At 52.9% G+C, this 17,969-nt stretch overlaps 1 protein-coding gene across 1 annotated transcript in view; it reads right to left on the reverse strand.

Moving 5' to 3' along the window:
* The window catches only part of CCDC88C (coiled-coil domain containing 88C), a 126,920-nt gene that overhangs the window by 70,009 nt on the left and 38,942 nt on the right, over positions 1 to 17,969 (reverse strand). The window contains 1 exon segment of the mRNA XM_032621569.1: positions 3,842 to 3,911. Within this exon segment, the coding sequence (XP_032477460.1) occupies positions 3,842 to 3,911 (70 nt within the window).

Genomic DNA, 17,969 nt, shown 5'->3' on the forward strand with positions numbered 1-17,969 from the left:
TATGATTCATTGCAGAAATTAATTTGCTAACACCCTGGCTTCCTGTCAGACAAATCTAGTCTGTTTCGTGTGTGTGGCACAGTGACAAGCCTGGCTGCTGAGAAACCAGAGCCTGAAGTTCTGGCCCACGCCTTCCCTCATTTTACAGATGCCGTGGACACTGTGATCTCTTGGTTCTCATGTAGAATACGCTCTTCGATAAGCCATGTAAATATGTTTAATGGACGCACAGCTGGCGAGATGGGGGTGCAGGGCATTTTCAGTGCATCATTACCGGCCTAGGGCAGCCACACACATGGTGTTGGGCAGAGGTCGACTCTCACTTGACCCTGACCGCTGATACTTGACCGCTGTACCTATGAGAGCGTGTGGTTAACATCCGTAAGGATCACTAGCTTGATGGAAGAGGGAAGTGGGGACAGGAGACGGAAACGACAAAGTGGGTCTCCAGCGCTTATGCTCTATTTATTCGACACCTACTACATGCCAGGCACTGCTCTAGACACTTAGAAGACACTGGCAACAACAACAAAAACCCCCAAGATTCCTGCCCTCGTGACAGATTACATCCTAGAGGGGGGAAAATAAGCAGCGCAACAGACATGGAAAAATAAGTAAATGAGAGAGTACACTGGAGGGCGTTAAGGGTTATGAAGAAAGGGAAGGCAGAGCAGGGTAAAAGCACTGGGAGCCCTGAGGACGAGGGAGGGACGCAGCTGCAAACAGGGAGGTCATCAGGATGGGCTGCACCGAGAAGGTGATATGCAAGCAAAGACTGGAAGGATCTGTTCCTGTGAGTATCTGGGAAAAGCATTCCAGGCAGAGGGAACAGCCAGTGCACAGCACAGGGAGAAAAGGGACATAATCTAACTTTCTACGAGGACCGGCTGCTGTGTTGAGAACAGACAGCAACAGACGGCACGGGGCAAAGGTAGAGAGGCAGGCAGACAGAAGGCCACTCCGGTGCTAGCCAGGAGGATGGTGGTGGCTGGAACCGGTGGGCAGCGGGGAAGGAGGAGAGAAGAGCTCAGCTGTTTGGAAATTAAAGCCAGGGCACTGCCTGAGGAATGGGGGTGCGGTAGGAGAGAAGGATACGTTTTGGCCAACTGGAAACAAGACAAAGGACACCCTACAACATCCAGTCCTGGGGGTCCACACACGGCCCAGCCACCGGGGAAGGCTTTTCTGCTACACGCCACTGTACGTGAGGGAGGGTTAGAGCAGGGTCCTGCAGGACCCCAGGTCAGGCTCCAAGAAGCAGCATCTACAGTAACGAGGCGCTGGACAGATGCTTCCCCGCGGACGGGTATCCAGGGAGATGATTATAAAATCACGCACAATCAGAGAGGAAATCCAGAGGTCATTCGAGGTACAAACAGGAAATAAGAGAACTGGGGGGATTGGGGGCCAGGAGAGCAGACGCTGAGGATGGAGTTTTAAAGTACGTGAAGTGTTTTCCCATTCACTAAACCGTCCTTGAATCCCATCCAGGGTAGGAAAAAAGAGAACATCGTTTTGTCTGATGGGTGCAGAAGGACAGACATACAGAAAAATCTTCTAATAGTATTAGTCATGACAGCTTCCTTTTTTAGGTCAGAGCAAGGGGGATAAATGCTTGGTGTCTTGGGATCGTTGAGAGAGAGAGAGAGAGAGAGAGAGAGAGGGAGGGAGAGAGAGAGAGAGAGAGAGAGAGAGTGTGTGTGTGTGTGTGTGTGTGTGTGTGTTTTTGGACTAGATGTTCTGCTGGGATCTGTCCTGCCCCTGCCCTGGCTCCACTGAGGTGCATTTACCAAAAACAAAAAATAACCAAAAACTGAAATGTTATAAATAACAGTACAGTGTCAACATCTGCCAAAAAGAGCACAGACATGCTCCTGAGCCATGTGGCAGAATTCGTAAAAAAAGCCGCCCGGCAAGAAAGAAATCAACGTTGTTCTCTATTTTAAAAGAAACCCCAAATGCTTCACGCATCTATTTTTAAAATTTAAAACAGAAAACACTATTCCACAAATATGTCTCTGGCACTCATGTTTGCGTCTTCTCGCTGGTGCACCTCTCCTGCCGACCTCCTCTGCTCTCGGAGCCCCCCGACACTCCTGTCAAAACCTACCCATGTGTGCGCCCAGCTCTCATCCCTCCAGCCCTGACTTCAGGGGAGGCAGCCCCTCCCCTCTCAGCAGAGCCCGCAGAAGCTGCTATCAGTCAAGCCCTGCCTGCCAGGGGCCTTCTGAGCTTGCTGCAGCCGTTGGGATTCTCGTCCTTAACTTTCCCAGGGATCCCCATCTCATCAATCCAACTTCTCCATCAGAACTGGGGCGAGAACCTCTTCAATTGACGTGCACTGATTCTATATGGTGCTGGGGACCAGAGGGCAGGCAATTCACCTGTCAGCTTAAAAGCGGCTTCCCCACAGTGTTCTAAAACCGGATTGTTGGGGAAGGTTGCACAACTCTGTCCATTTATGAAAAGAATCACTAAATTGTATACTTAAAATAGGTGAATTTCATGGTATGCAAATTATACATTAATAAAGCTATTAAAAAATCAGCATCCACATCTCTGCAGGTGTGTCTGTCCAGCGCCAGACCCGAGGTGCGACCTGGGTTCCTTGCATGTGGACAGTCTCTTGGCCCCATGTGGTTCAAAGGGGCTAGAACAGAGACTCAGCTAGGGGGAGGGCTGGAGCCAGGGTTCTGGCGAGTGGAGGTGCCTGCCGGTCAGCGGCACCGAAGATGAACAGGAGGTCAAGGAACCCCCTTCCTTTGGCTCCTGTAGCGAAAAGGGAAGTGGGGCCCAGGAGGACCGCCTCCACGAACAAAGTGATTAAATGCTCAGCTGCCCTCGACCCGGTGGCCCCAGAAGTTGCTGCTCTCAGGGCCAGGGCTCCTCTATGAGAAATGTCCTCGATGGGTCACTTGGTATACTTCTCCTTTGCTCTCCAGCCAACTGAGCTCACGTGGACAGGAGCAAGGACAGCCAGATTCCAGGGAGAGCAGGGCGGGGAGGGACCGACAGAGGGAAGCTTCAGTTCCTTCTGCAAAAGTCTCTAATGTGTGGGATCCTTCCTGCATTCCTTGACTCCACACCTAGCCCAGGAGGCTAACAAGGTCTCCACGGGAACCAGGGAAGTTCCAGTCAGCGAGCACATCTGTCCCTGGGGCCTGCAAGCTTTCATCCATGAGCCATGGGTCCAGGTGAACGCACACAAATGTGGAGGGGAGGAAATCTATCACCCTGTTTAACCAACCCAGTGTGTTAACTATCAGGGATGAACTAAGCCCTGGCTCTCTGGAAGGTGTCCAGGAGGGCATTTCAGTCTTTCAAAGTCACACCGAGTGTCCGAGACTAGGACTTAGAACCTTGCCCACCCGGGCCTCAGAGACCAGAGGGAGACGTGAAAACAGACACACGACAGGATGTCCCGGTGAGATCTACCATGGGGGGAATAAAGCAGCACAGGATCCCAGCGGAAGGGACATTAGCTCCCTCCAAAGATTCTTTCCTGCCAATAGAGACCACACCCCATGATGGTGTGAGGAGAGACCCCTGGGCGTCCACCATACAACTCGGGGCCCTAAGCCCGAGGCCTCGCCTGCCTCTGCGCTCCAATCCCAGGGGTCAGAGGATATATTCTTAAGGAAGAAATGTGCTCTTGGCGTGATGCCTCAGGGCAATAAACCCACCCGTTACGATCACACCCGAATGATCACGTGCTTTCACTGTGCTGGCTCCAAGCTGGCAGCCAGAGCTCTGCCTCTGACAGCTGCCCAGGGCTGATGGCACTGCCCAGGCTCTACGGGGGGTGGGGGGGGGTGTGTGTCGGGGGGTGGCTTTCACTCACCAGACAGCGGGTCTTTGCCAATCATCAAGACATTGGGCAAATTCATTACGATCAGCTGCTGGAGAACTTCCTACAGAAACAAAGGGGAAAGGATACCATTAAGCACAGAAAACAGAATAAAGACTGATTAAGACAATTACAGTTTACCAAGTTGCTGGATGCGTGTGCCAGCCATTAAACAGTAACTATGAAAACACCATATAACAGAAAGGAATAGTTAAGATACCAGTAAGCGAAAAGTCAAAAAAGCTAATTATGCTTCCGCCTTGATTATTACCAAATAAAAATTAGGTCTGCGTGTGTACAGAGACTTTGGGAAAAAGAAGATATATCAGATGCTAGATTAGCAGGATCAGGAGTTTCTCTTTAAAAGATGTCTTTATTTTTACGGTATGCTTTGCTTGTGCAATTAAAAAATACAGAACAAAGATTAAAGGGATGCTACTGCGTCTTTACAAGCTGACGATTTGGGATCCTAGCTTTCAGCAGGTCTTTGGTACAGGCTGTAAGTGAGACTTCTCTCTTTTCAGCAGTGACTTCCCTGGGGGAGGGATAAATCACAGCTACTCTGTGCCCGTCAGAGAGGGGACACACGGGAAGTGAGCCGCCTTCTGCCCTCACACCAAGGGCCTCTGAAAGAAGGCCCAGGCACTAGCCATTGGCCATGTCCCCTTGGGGCAGGGATGGCTAACAAAGTTCTCCTTGGAGTGTGCCGACCCACCACTCATGCTTCCCAGAGCAATTCTCAGGGCACATTGGTCTTCCCTGCCCAGATGTGCCTTGCTTTTCACAAATCGGAAGATAAAAAAAATCTAATTTTACAGAAGACAAGAAAGGTAGTAGGATTCCTAAGTATTCTTGGTCTTACAAAAGTGGTCAAGAAACTCTTGACCAACAAAGCTCCTCTTATGCCTTAAAAAAAAATGTTTCCGGGCTTCCCTAGTGGCACAGTGGTTGAGAGTCCGCCTGCCTATGCAGGGGACACGGGTTCGTGCCCCGGTCCGGGAAGATCCCACATGCCGCGGAGCAGCTGGGCCCATGAGCCATGGCCGCTGAGCCTGCACGTCCGGAGCCTGTGCTCCGCAACGGGAGAGGCCACAACAGTGAGAGGCTCGCATACCACAAAAATTAAATAAATAAATAAATAAAATGTTTCTATTGAGACACGACTTTTTTTTCAGCAGTCGCTCTACTGATGACGTGATGAACCTCTGTACTCAGTACACTGCCAACCAGCACTGATGAAGAAAAAGGGGACAATTAACACGACCGGCTAATCCCACAGGGCCCAGCTGGACACCTCAGAGCTCTCTGAATCCTGAGAATGGTGGCCTAGGCAAGCACGCCTGGAAAGGCCAACACCTTCACAGAATGTACAAAATGATTTGAGCCACTCTCCTTATTATCTTTCCATGGCTCCTGCCACACCAGAAATTGAGGGGAGGGGATGCTAAACCAGGAGGAGTACCCCACTCCCAAACACACAGGCCCCTCTGCACTCAGTGTTGGAGGATGTCTTTCTTTACTATCTGAGGTCACGTGTCACCTCACCAGAGATGGCCAATGTTTTCTCAAACAAGTCTCAGTGCTGGACAGAGTCTGAGCTGCGTTACAGCCTCAGCTCTCCTTCAGGGCTTGGAAAAGTCAACGCGGAAAAAACTATTTCTCAATTGAATGAGCTCACCAAAGGATTCCACAGTCCCGCCCTGGGGGCAAAACACACACTGTGAGTAAAATCAGGTAAATCCACTTCTAGCAAAAGGAAGGACTCCCAACCAGATGGGTCCATCCTGTCATGGAGTCCCTATCCAGCCTCAACACTAAACTCAAGTGCTCAGCCCAACTTCTAGAAGATCTCCTTCTTATCACTGTCCAACCAGCTACAGTCCCCTTTGAAGTCTTGGCTGGTTTCCTCTGTCACAGTCCAACTGTCTGGAGTGCCAGCCCTATTTATCAGGGTGCTTGAAGAAGGGTGCACACGTTTATGAAGGAGATACAGAATGAGAAATCATCTTGAAGGTCTCTGCATTGCAATAACGCAAAGTGGTATTTTTATGCTTATGATTACCTAAGCAAAAGACTGCTGGAAACACTGCTAGAAAATATTGCTGGAAAATCCATGTATTCTCCTTCCAAAACTGGATGGTTAATTTTGTCTAATCAGTATTTTCTAATTTTCCCACAAGAAATATGTATCACTTGCACAATGAAGAAGTAATGTTTTATTAACAATGTTTCCATGATGTGTTCCTCTCAAAACATCATGGGCCTCCCAAAAGTTAATCCAAAATTTGGGGGCCAAAGATACCCCCAAGACCTTAACTGCTCCCCCCAAAGGACCACCAATCACATTTCCAGCAAAAACAGGCTCAGAGGTTTGAGTACGAAGGTCAGAGCTGGCCAGCAGAAATACAGGAAACACATTAATTTCAAATGTTCTTAGGAGTCACCTTAAAAAAGTAAAAAGAAACGAGTGACAACATACAAATAATATGCTTTAATGAAACCAACATTTCCAAAATATTGTTTCACCACATAACCAACATAAAACCATGAAAGAGACACTTCACGTTCTTTTTTCACACTCAGTCTTTGAAATTCAGTGTGTAGTTTACACTCACAGCACATCGCAATTCAGATGCTAAACTGTCACTGGAAACACGATCTGCATAAGCAGAGTCGCAAACCGAAGTTGTTCCAAACACACTTAAAAAGTTTCCAGTAACTGAATCCAGCATCAGCTTTCAAACCTAAACAAACTAGAAATTCACTTCTTCAGTGACACTAGCCACGTCTGGAGGCCCCGCCAGCCACATGTGACATGCTAGTGGCTGCCGTGCTCTGCAACACTGGTGACGAGGGGATTCCCCGAGGAAAGCTGAGCAAATGCGTCCCCTCAGGGCGGCGGGGCCTCCAGGGCGACGGGCCAGGCCCTCCCGCTACGTGAGAAGGCTGCTGACGAGGGGCCCCTCCTGCCTGGTACTCAGAACAGAAAGCCACTGTGGAGACCGCAGCTGACACACGGGCGGGCTCAGTGGGCACTGGTCACACCCCGGCCGGCTGCGGGAGTGGGGACACGGAGCGAGGACGGAGAGCACAGGCCCCAAGGTGTGCTCTGTGTAGCCCCCAAATGTGCCAACAAGCCTTCCTGGTGCCACCCGGGCCTTTGCAAAGGCAGAAACAAAGCACACTGTCACATCCCGAGGCCAGGACGAGGGATAAGGGCACACACGAGCCTTGCGGCCTCTTGTCTCATCCCACCCTTGCGGCCTGATGGCAAGAGGGAAGAGTCAGGCTTGGGGTGCAGCCCTCCCAGAGACCCCTGCCTCACAGAGAACTGGCCTGCGGAGAGGCAGGAGCAGGGCAGGGGGTGGGTTTAAGCACCGAGATCCAGAGCAGATTTTGTACCCCCGTTCCCTCTCCTCTGTGCACCTGCTTTAGGTGTGTTCTGAGGTCCTAGTATAAGATGCTGGGGAAACCCCAGATTCTCCTTTTCCTAAACGCAACTGCACTACCTGCATGCTGGAGGGACCTCACTGCTAACCACTTGAAACCAACTAAAAGAAAAGTCACAAAAGTAGGTCAGAGCAGGGTGGTGGTACTTGGATTCTCATGTAGCAAGGGGGTCGGGGCTAGAAAGCTCTTTATAAGTACAAGGGGAAAGAACCCACCTGACCCCAGCCAGGCTGCAAATCTAAAAGTTAGGATCTTATCGACTCTGAAGTTCCTCCCAGGGCTGTCCTGACACAAACAAGGCCCTACACCTCGGGGAGGGATGGGACGGGCAGGACACTCCAGGAAGCGTCTGGCACCCCAGCTGGGGCTCCCAGGGGCTGCATCTGGTTTCGCACACAGTGTCAATAAGCCCAGAGACTCAGACCACCCTCGGATTGACAGCTTCCTGATCTGGACCCTCCAGAGGCAACCTGGGGGGACACGGGGAGTGCCGAGGGGCCGTCTTGAGGCCGTGGCACTGGCTCCCAGGGGTCACAGGTGGAGAGAAGGTCTCAGAACAGAACCAGGAAGCCGAGTGGAAGGAAGACACTCCCTTCCTATTAGAATCCTCTCATGACAAGTACAAACGTACCCAGTGGGGAAAATCCAGGACACGGGAGGGGGTGCCCCAGTCCAGGCTTCACAGGTGACAGAGCTCTGCTAGTGGCAGGAAGGATGATGCAGGAGCGGGAGAGCAGATTTCAGAGGCACCAGGTCATGTGCAGAACTCACACATGATTACAACTAAGCAAGTGGCCTTGGTGGTGGCAGGACCTCCCAGCCCCCCGAGAGTAAACGAGACCAGCACCCAGGCATGTGGCTTCACTGAACCCACTACACCAAACGCTCGTCCCAGCTGGTGAGCAGGGATCCCCACATGTCAAAACCCAACATGGGGCCCAGGCTGTGATTCCCAGCTGGCTCCGGGAGTCACCTGGGCCTTCGTCATCCCTCCTGTCACCAGCCTTCACACAGGCCAGCGCTCCAGCCTAAATGTTCCTTCCCTCCCAAACTCCCTCAAACCTCACTCCTCCCAAGGAAGCTTCGAGGTTTCCCGAGCACCTCCACGTTATGTGCAGGTGGTGCTAAGTCTTGAGATAACAAGATCTGGGGGATCCGTCACTGCCCTCTGGAGGTGGGGCTCTGGGAGAGGCAGGGGGACAGGGGGAGGGAAGGCAGAGGCTGGGGGCCGCACAGAGGGAGTTGCGAGGGACCCCAGCACAAGCCTGGATGCCTCACTCCACCTGGTCTGTCCCTTGGGCCAGAGGTGACCTGCGGTTCCCGGGGCTTGCAGGTGAAGCTCATTTTCTGCGTGTCGCCCAGTTGCCTCCATCAAATTGTTCAGTCCCTGTGGGAGATGGGCCTCCTAATTCCTTTCTAGCCAGTCTCTATCCAGGACTTATAAATAGAGCACCCACGGAGCCATGGCAGTGAATGTCCTGGAAGCCCTCAGGTAAGCCGTGCTTTCTCCAGGACCTCCTCCCTTGGTTGGAACAGGAGGACTCAGCTCCGGCCCCCCCAAAACTGACCCCCTCAACTTACCTCTGAGAATAAGTGTGTGTACCCCAAACTCCTAGCAAGCTATCTACTTCACCACAAAACTGTCAACAGCAGAATGTTAAATGGAGGCTCTAAAACAACCACCTTCAAAATACAAATCCAAGTATGACCGGGTGTGTATAAGGGAGTGGCACTTGAGTACTTGTGCCGCAAACTGCGCTGGGGACTGGTTAGATAATGGAAGGTACGGCCGCGATGCTGGGTAAGAAGAGGGCAAAGAATGCTGAAATGAATAAAAGGATGCCTAACTGAATGTAGAAAATTAAAGATATGCTAAAAAAGAAGAAACCCTCAAAGGAAATATGCTAAAATGACAGAACTCTCTCTCTTTTTTTTTTTTTTTTTTTTTTGCAGTACACGGGCCTCTCACTGTTGTGGCCTCTCCCGTTGCGGAGCACAGGCTCCGGACACGTAGGCTCAGTGGCCATGGCTCACAGGCCTAGCCGCTCCGCGGCACGTGGGATCTTCCCGGACCGGGGCACGAACCTGTGTCCCCTGCATCGGCAGGCGGACTCTCAACCACTGCGCCACCAGGGAAGCCCCAGAACTCTCTTTATTAGAGTGATCAGGACAAGAGCAAGCTTTCCCAACATTTAAAAAAGATTCTGTAATGTGGTTCTAACACCTTAAATTATTTTAACCCTGTGGCATGGCTTCCCCCAAAGAATGTCAGCAGCATCTATTTACTAGATATTGAACCGTGAACATGACAGGTCCACTAAAAAAAAAAAAAAAAAAAAAAAGCCTTTCTCCGGAGACAATTCACAATGTATCCAACACAAAAAATGACGTGGATTATTGATTCTTTTAATCACCGCCCCCTCCCCAATCAAACTTTTTCCAGCATCCCCCATCAGAAATTGCAAAGCCTCCATCGGCCGGGAAGAAGAGATGCCAGCCAGGAGAACTGAGGGATGAGGGCAGAGGCTGGCTTACAGCCCTGGGCCCTGCGCTGGGACCTGAGGCAGGAGGCCCTGGGGGAAGCGGTGGGATCCCAGACCACCAGTCCCTGGAAAACGGAGGCTCAGGGATCCCGGAGAAGTTCACCCACCGCCTGAGGCAACGTAGGGGCCTCGCTGAAAAGGCTTAAAATCGTGCCAAGGCTCATGTCAACCTCTGTGCATGCTCAAACAGAAAGGTCACTTTCTCCGCTGGTGGAAGAAAGGAAAGGTCCCGGAAAGTTGCAGGGTGGAAACACTCTGTGTGTCTGTGGCAAAGGTTATCTTCAGTTTCCACTGGAAACACTGGGATTGTTGGATTAAGCACAATGATTTCACAACAAAATGGGAAGAAATCCTTTTCTCTTGCCAAGTGAATTTTATGGCTTGACATTTTGCCAGGAAGGAAGAATAAACGCTGCTAAATGCCTTGAGTTTAGGTGCACAGAATGACCCTCCATGAGAGTTTGAAAAGGAGTTAATATAGAGGAAATGAGAGGGAGATCCCAGAGGAGTTAAGACAAACACCCACACGAGGCATCCAGGAGGAAGATGATGCTCACGGTTGCCAAGGAGATCAGGATGGTCCAGACAGCAAAATGTGCAGTCCACACGGTCCAAGCAACACAGAGACCCATCCAATACTGAGAATCAGTAACACAAGTAATAACAGCTTTGAGTGCGCACCCAGCACACCTTTAAGTCTGGGGTTCAGATACTCAGAAACACATACGAGTGGCCTGGCTGTGAGCTGAGAACTCTCAGCTGGCGGAGAAGGCAGGGAGGTAGACCGTCACAGCACAAAAGGACAGGTGCCAGAGCAGCACAGCACGGGGGGCACTGCCAAACTCTGCCCAGGCAAGTCTGGGAAAACGTCTCAGAGGCAGCAGCCTCTAAGCTGGGCTGTGGAGAATGCTCAGAGTCCCGCAGGTGAAGGAGAGAGCCAGGAAATGTATTAGCTGCTAAGTGTGGCCAGCAAGTCAAGCCTTTGGTCACAGTGTACTGTACATACTCTGCATTTCCCACTGGGGCGCTCTTTCATCTTCACACATCACTGGCCCCGATCACCACCAGTCAGAATCCTATCCATCCTCCGAAGTTCAGCGAAAATGTCACCTCCTCCATGAAGCCATCCTTGATGCCCTTAATCATATATGAGTTTCTTTCCCCTCAACTCCTAATGTTTCACCCTCCCACTTCTGTGGCACTTTCACGTTTTGCCTCGCCCGTGACTCCCCACGCACAGGCAGCAAAAAGCAGCTAAGTGACAGCTGACAAAATGAGACCGATCAGAAAATATTCCTCAAAATTTATACTGAGGTTTTATTCTTTCTCAAGTCTCTTTTTTGGAAGTGGTGTCTTCTCTTTCTCACATGAACAAGGGGACCAAGTCCTGAAAACTAACTACTCTGCTCCACGACTACAAGTTACTTTACTGCCCTGTTAAGTTACTTCCTATTTTACCTAGCCAAATCATCCACCATGTGCCTGAAGATCCCACAGCTTGTAGATGTTAACCCAAGTTCAAAACATCTCAAAGTGAATTTGTAATGCTGGTTTGAATACGCCAGGCTTTCCAACTGTAAAATCCCAAATGTCATAGTTTTATGAGCAAACAAAGCAAAGCAAGGGGAATTTAAAATTCCTCAACAGTAGACGTGACTCAGATGGGAAAGCCACCACACGTATTCCAGTGTCCCCAGCGTCTATTCCAGTGCCCCAAGAGAGGAGGAGAGACTGCAAACCCCACAGCCGTAACTTTTCCAGAAACCGCACAGCTAAGGTTCACACAGGTGAGGTGCCTCTGGGATTCTGAACAGCTGAGACGCTCACACAGACAGACCGAGAAAGTCAGGAGTAGTATTCCTGGCAGTCTCTGCACACATCACAGGGCTTATACTCCTGCCATCGATTAGCACTCCTCCAGACTCCCACCTCGATTTGGCCAAGAGGGGTTCCTGAACTCCCTTCCACAACATCGTGGCCCAAACAAAAACACACACCCAAACACAGGGAGGGTCCCCTCTCTTTCCTCCTCCCAACATCATGTGAAGGGGTCAGGACAAGAATAACTAGGATTTCCAACCGGAGGGAACCATAGCACAACGCTGGCAAAGGGATTTGACGGCGGGATGCAGAGCGAGGGCCAGGTTGGGTGCTCTGGGCTGGTAAACTTTCCCCGAGACCACAGGCCGGGGCACTTTCTAGAGTTACGCTTGTCTCATACCTTCCCTAGTGACAGCCTGCTGCCTCCACCCCCAACCAATCATGCCTCCCTCGATGCTATCCCATCTGAGAGCAACGGGGACTTGATCCCCAAACGCAGCGACACGGCCCTCGTTCTGCGATGTTACAGCCAGGAGAACGATTTTTTTAATTTAGCTGCTGTGCGGAGACGTAAGCCTGATGATTTATCCTCGGCCGCCCGTTCAGAGACGGGCCCACAGGCCACGTGCTTGTGATTCCATCTGGACGAGAGGCTCTCGTTTCCGCCACGTTCCCTCCGACTGGGGCAGGAAGCCCCGGCGAAATGAGTGGGTAATGAAGTGCTTTTATGTTAAGAGACTGTCACGTAAAGCTGCTGATAGACTCAGCCCATCTGTCCCACCTCGTTTCAATTAAGCCTGGGGTCCCCAGGGCTTGAAACTAGCTCAGGTCCGCACAAGCCTAGGAGCACCGGCTCCCCTAATGAGGCCACACCGAGTCTCAGAACCCAGTGATTTAAAGCCACCAACCTGGGCCATCTGCGGTTCCCAGATCGTCAGAAAACCCCCTACCCCTGAACACTTGGTGACTGCCTCTCCTCATGGCTGCGTTCACAGAAACAAACCAAGCCCAGCCTTTGTTCCCAGAGAGGAAAACAAATATTTCCTTTGAGCTGACCCAGGAGGAAGAGACGTGTGGGAAGGAACACCTGGAAACTCAAACACCAAGTGAGGGCAAAGCTACTCGCTGTGTGACCTCAGGCAAGTCACAGTCCCTCTGTGAGCCACACCCTCATCCATAACAGGAGGAGGACCTTCTCTAAGGGATGTCTGGCTCCTTTAGAGGGAGGGTGGGGTGAGGGTGCTGGCACAGAGAAGCACAGCACATCTTTATAGTTACTAACTCAGGGCTGCCAACTCTGAAAACAGCCAAGGGCCCACACGTCCCAGCAGAGCCAGGGGAAACCCACAGGGACGGGACTGGAGGACAATTCAAATGTCCCCGGGAACGCCTGCCACCCTCCCTTTGGGTTGCTCTGATGCTAGGAAGCATCTGTGCTGAGTTCCTGGACCAAGGAAGGTGGTGGGGGCAGCTCCAGAAGCACGGGCAGGGTACCACATTCATCTCCTGAGAAGAAATTCTGCCCATAAATGGTGTCTCAGGAAACATTTTCCATGGTAAATACAAGCCTCGTCACCAGCAGCTAAAGCTGGGCTCTAGGGAAGAATGTCTGCGGTGAGGCCACCAGCAAGCAGAGGGGCAGCAGGGGCGATGGCAAGCTGGACCCATACCACCCCAGCCAACAGCAGAGGGCAGTGAGAATCAGAACTCAAAACCAGCAGAGGGGGCTTCCCTGGTGGTCCAGTGGTTAAGAATCCGCCTTCCCATGCAGGGGACGCAGATTCGATCCCTGGTCGGGGAACTAAGATCCCACATGTCGCGAGGCAACTAAGCCCACACGCCACAACTACAGAGCCCACGTGCTCTGGAGCCTGTGCGCCGCAACTACCGAGCCCGCACGTCGCGACGAAAGATCCCACATGCCGCAGCTAACACCCGACGCAGCCAAAAATAAATAAATATTAAAAAGAAGAAAAAATAGGGCCTCCCTGGTGGCGCAGGGGTTGAGAGTCCACCTGCCGATGCAGGGGACACGGGTTCGTGCCCCGGTCCGGGAAGATCCCACATGCCGCGGAGCGGCTGGGCCCGTGAGCCATGGCCACTGAGCCTGTGCGTCCGGAGCCTGTGCTCCGCAACGGGAGAGGCCACAACAGTGAGAGGCCCGCGTACCACACACAAAAAAATAACGAAAGAAAAAGAAAAAATAAAACCGGTAGAGCCTTATAGATTATCTACGGAACACAGAAACTGAGGCCTGGAGAGGAACATCACAGAGGGTGTAGCGTCCCCATTTGGGTCTATAAAGCCAGGATTTCTCAGCTCTGCCCTAGGGCTCCTTTCCTCTGCTCCAAGGAGCTCACTTCTATTCAACAGTTATCTACTGAGGGCCTACTACATGCCACGACCAGGCTGCAGTGGGGATTTGGGGGAGGGAGAAGAAGGATTTAGACGTTTAGGCAGGATGGGGAGGGAGGGTGGTCCTATCCTCACGCTTCAATGCCTAGAGGGGCTCAGGGCTGCCCTGCCCTCTCTTCCCAGCAAAGCAGCAGCATCCGTGCTTGGGGTTGATGCGAAGAACCCTATTTTATGGTGGTGAGGGATCCTGGAGCTACAAATCAGCAGCTGTAGAGTTCCCTTCCCTGGGCTTCTGGCAAAAGTTAACATTTTTGTTGATGGGCAGAGGGAGGGCACGGGGCTCACAGCCAGCACCACCTTCAGGCCAGAGCGCAGTGTGCAGGGTCACAGCAGGGTGGGGACACGCGTCATGCGGGGCTGGTGGAGCCACCAACACCACCAGGTCCACGGGACCCATCCTGCTCCCCTGCACCCTCGCCAGGTGGCGGCTCCAGGCTGGTTTCCTGGCACCTTCTGCCCTGGGCATGCCCAAAGAGCTCAGCGGGAGAGGGGTAGCCGTCCCCTGTCCCAGCAAGCAGCTGTCTCTGCAGCCACTGTGCCCCACTCTGCTCCACCCACCACTCAGGGCAGGCAGGCAGGGCAGGGCCGGGGCGGGCGGCATACCCCGGCAGCCCTTACCCACTACCAGACGGTGCTGCACCAGTTCCCTCACTCCCGGGGGACACGGGGGAGCAGAGTGTGTGTGGGCGCATCAGCGGCAGGTGGCAGCCTGCAGGACCCGTGAGGGCAGGGAGAGGCAGGCAGGGAAGCCAGGCCACTGCTGCCACCACAGAGCGTGAGCATCGCAGGCCTCGGGGCACCACTGCTCCCTAACGCCCATCGCCCCAGGGCAGGGGCCTGGCGGGCAGAGAGAGCAGAAGGGTAGCCGTTCACTCTGTTAATTACACCATGGTATTTCCTGGGCACCTGCTGGGGGTCAGGTGGTGTGCTGGTCAGGTGGTGGTGGCAGAATACATAGACAAGACCTCTGTCCTCGAATCTAGGAAATGCAGACAGACAAACAAGCTCAACAAAACCGAGAGGGAGAAGTGAGGGTGTCCAGGGTGTGTGCACGGGGTGGGGCCCTGCTTTAGGGGAGCCCACAGCCTGGCAGGGGACGGGCCTGCTGGCAAGCCTGGTGCCGTAACAGAGCGGATGTGAGGCATCTGAGCTGGGGGACGATGGGAGCACACAGGAGGACTTATCCAGAAAGGCTTCCAGGAGGAGGGAGTGTTCGGCTAAAATGGAAACAAAGAGCAGGTGCCGTCCAGGTGGCAACAAAGGCAAAGGAAGTAACAGAAGACCCGCCCCCACCCTGTTTCTCTCCCCACCCCACCCCCACCCACTGCAGCCCCAGAATGGAGAAAGGGAAGCCCTGCACAGGGAGCTGGGGCCTGGCACCCGCTCTGTGCTTATTTCCACAGTGGCATCAGTGGCTCCGGAGTCCCCTAGCCAGGTCCACCACCAGCCTATCACTGCTTCAACCCCCCCAGGTGGCTGGGCAGGGGGGTATCACACCCAACCCACAGGAGCACCTGGCATGTAATCAGGTCCCCAATGGGTGCTGTCCCAGACACGCTCAGGGAGAACAAGCACGCCTGCCTCCTCCTGCTTCAAGGGTCCCAGCCTAGAACAGCCCTGCGGTGCACACATGCAGGAGGCCTGCAGCGACCGGAAAGTGAAACCCATAAGGAGACGGCCACGGCTACTGGGGTGCAGGGGCTTGTCCTGGAGATCCCCAGGCCCAGGGAAATCCTCCCCCCCCCTGGGCTCAACCACACCCCTTTCCTGCTCTATCCCTCGGGGCTTAGGGCCGGGCAGGAGGAGGGGCTGAACAGGAGCATCTCAGTGTCCCTCCTTTGCTCCTGCCTTCCCTCTTTTCCCTCTGGTCTCAAGAGGAAAAGCACACACACGACAGCTTCCACTGCGAAGGGTGGCAGAGGTTGCAACTCTGAAGGGCTGGCGGGGTGCTAGGCTGAGAGTTCTAAGCGCAGGTCTTGGCTCCAGGGGCAAAGTGTGCATGGTTGATTAGCGATCCCTGCCTTGGGCACAGCAACAGAACTTGAGCCTCAGAGAATGGTGAAGGCTGGAGAAGTGGGTCAAGTTCGGTGGGAGCACCGAGGGAGCAGGGAAGTCTCCGTGGCGGATAAGGGAGCGAGGTGAGACCGTATTACTGCTCCCCTCGCCCCCGCGTGCCCCTCTGAAAAAGCTGCCGGTGAAACAGGTGGTACAAGCAAACAAATCCTGCAAGCCAGTCACTTCTCGTCATCATGCGAGTTTGCAACAAATGCTCAGACTTCACCCAGAGAGCGAGAAACTCTGGAAGGTTCTTTCATTCTGTCACCAAGAACTTATTCTATAGCAGGAAACTGGGGGAGGGCAATTCAGGACACAGCTGAAAAACTGGGGAGGAGAAAGGTTAAGAAACAAATGTGTAATAACCACCATCTCAGCAGGAAGTGAAAATCTCAACAGATGGTATCGACTTCAAGGCAGCTGTCCACGCTGGCGGGGTGGGCACCTGGTGCAATCCTCTCCACCCCTCCACCCACCTCCAGCGCCTCCTTCCCTGCCCAAACCCCTTGGCTGGAAATAATCACTTCATCTGTGCCCCCTGAGCCCCAGCGCAGTGTACCCCACATTCGAGGTGACTGGGAACCTTGGGTTCCGGGGTTAGGGCACTGTAGCGTGCTCACTTCTGAATCCTCGCCCACCCCGGCCTCTGCATGTGCTGTCCGCAGCAGACGCGCTCGCCAGCTGCTGGCTAAACTGAACCAACTGACCACAGGGAGGAAGGGTCTCAACTGAGCACACCCTCCCCCTGCTAGAGTGCAAAGAACACTTTCTTTTGAACGATGCTAAAGCAGAGCCTGGGCTCCACACTTTGTATTATCTCATTTAATCCGAACTGGCAGGGGGTACACCTGGCCCACTAGGATTTGCCAACACAAGACGCACTTGATCAAATGTTTTTCATTGCTGGGGATGCCACAGTAAATGAGGGAGATAAAGAGGTAAATGAAAAGGTCATGCGATGTGCCAGGAAGTAAGAAGTGCTAAGAAGAAAAATAAGGGTAGGACGACCCAAGAGTGAAGGAAAATAAAGCTGTTACAGACAGGTGGTCAGAGAGGGTCCTCCGATGAAGCAACAGTTGAACAAACGCAAGTGGAGAGAGAGAGAGAGCACGCCAGGTGGACGTGTGGAATACGAGACTTACAGGCAGAGGGGACAGCAAATGGGAAGGTGACTAGAACATGCTGTGCAGTCCCACTGAGCCCGATACTGGTGGTGGCCCAGCCTAACCAGAGCCAGCAGTGCAGTGGTCCTCACGGTCTGACAGCCCACTCTGAAGCCTTGGGAGGCACAAGGAGTGCTCACAAGAGTAACTCACCACGACACCAGGGGTTAGAAAGAGGGTTTAAGCCTGGGTGTCAGGCACAGGTGATTGGTAGTGGTATCTGGAGTGCTGTGTTAAGAAGGATTCTGAGGCCAGGTCTGGGCTCAGAGGCAGAGAGTGCGATGATTGATTAGTGATGTCTGCTGAGCCAGGACTTAAGCGGCCGTGGCACACCCTTGTGTAACCCACCCAGTGTGATAAGCACTGTAGCATGGTATAAAACTGAAGGGATGTGAGGGAGGGACCAGTAGTCCTCTGCCACTAGTTATAAACCCGCGACCTGAACTTCCTCTGCTAAACCAGCTTCACTTTCCAAGTCTTCTTACCAGGCTGCAGGCTCCCCAGGGTAGACACTTGGACTATCTCCCTCCCCACTGCCCCCCAGGGCCTGGCACAAGCAGGGGCTCACTCGGCATTTGTCAGATGAGCTAATGAAGGGCCACGAGCCCCAGGCCGGTGTGTGTGTTCACAAGGTGAAGACCTTGAATGTGGATCCTGTAGGACAGGGGCAGAAAC

The sequence above is a fragment of the Phocoena sinus genome, chromosome 2 (genome assembly GCF_008692025.1).
Source record: "Phocoena sinus isolate mPhoSin1 chromosome 2, mPhoSin1.pri, whole genome shotgun sequence".
Taxonomy (NCBI): Eukaryota; Metazoa; Chordata; class Mammalia; order Artiodactyla; family Phocoenidae; genus Phocoena; species Phocoena sinus.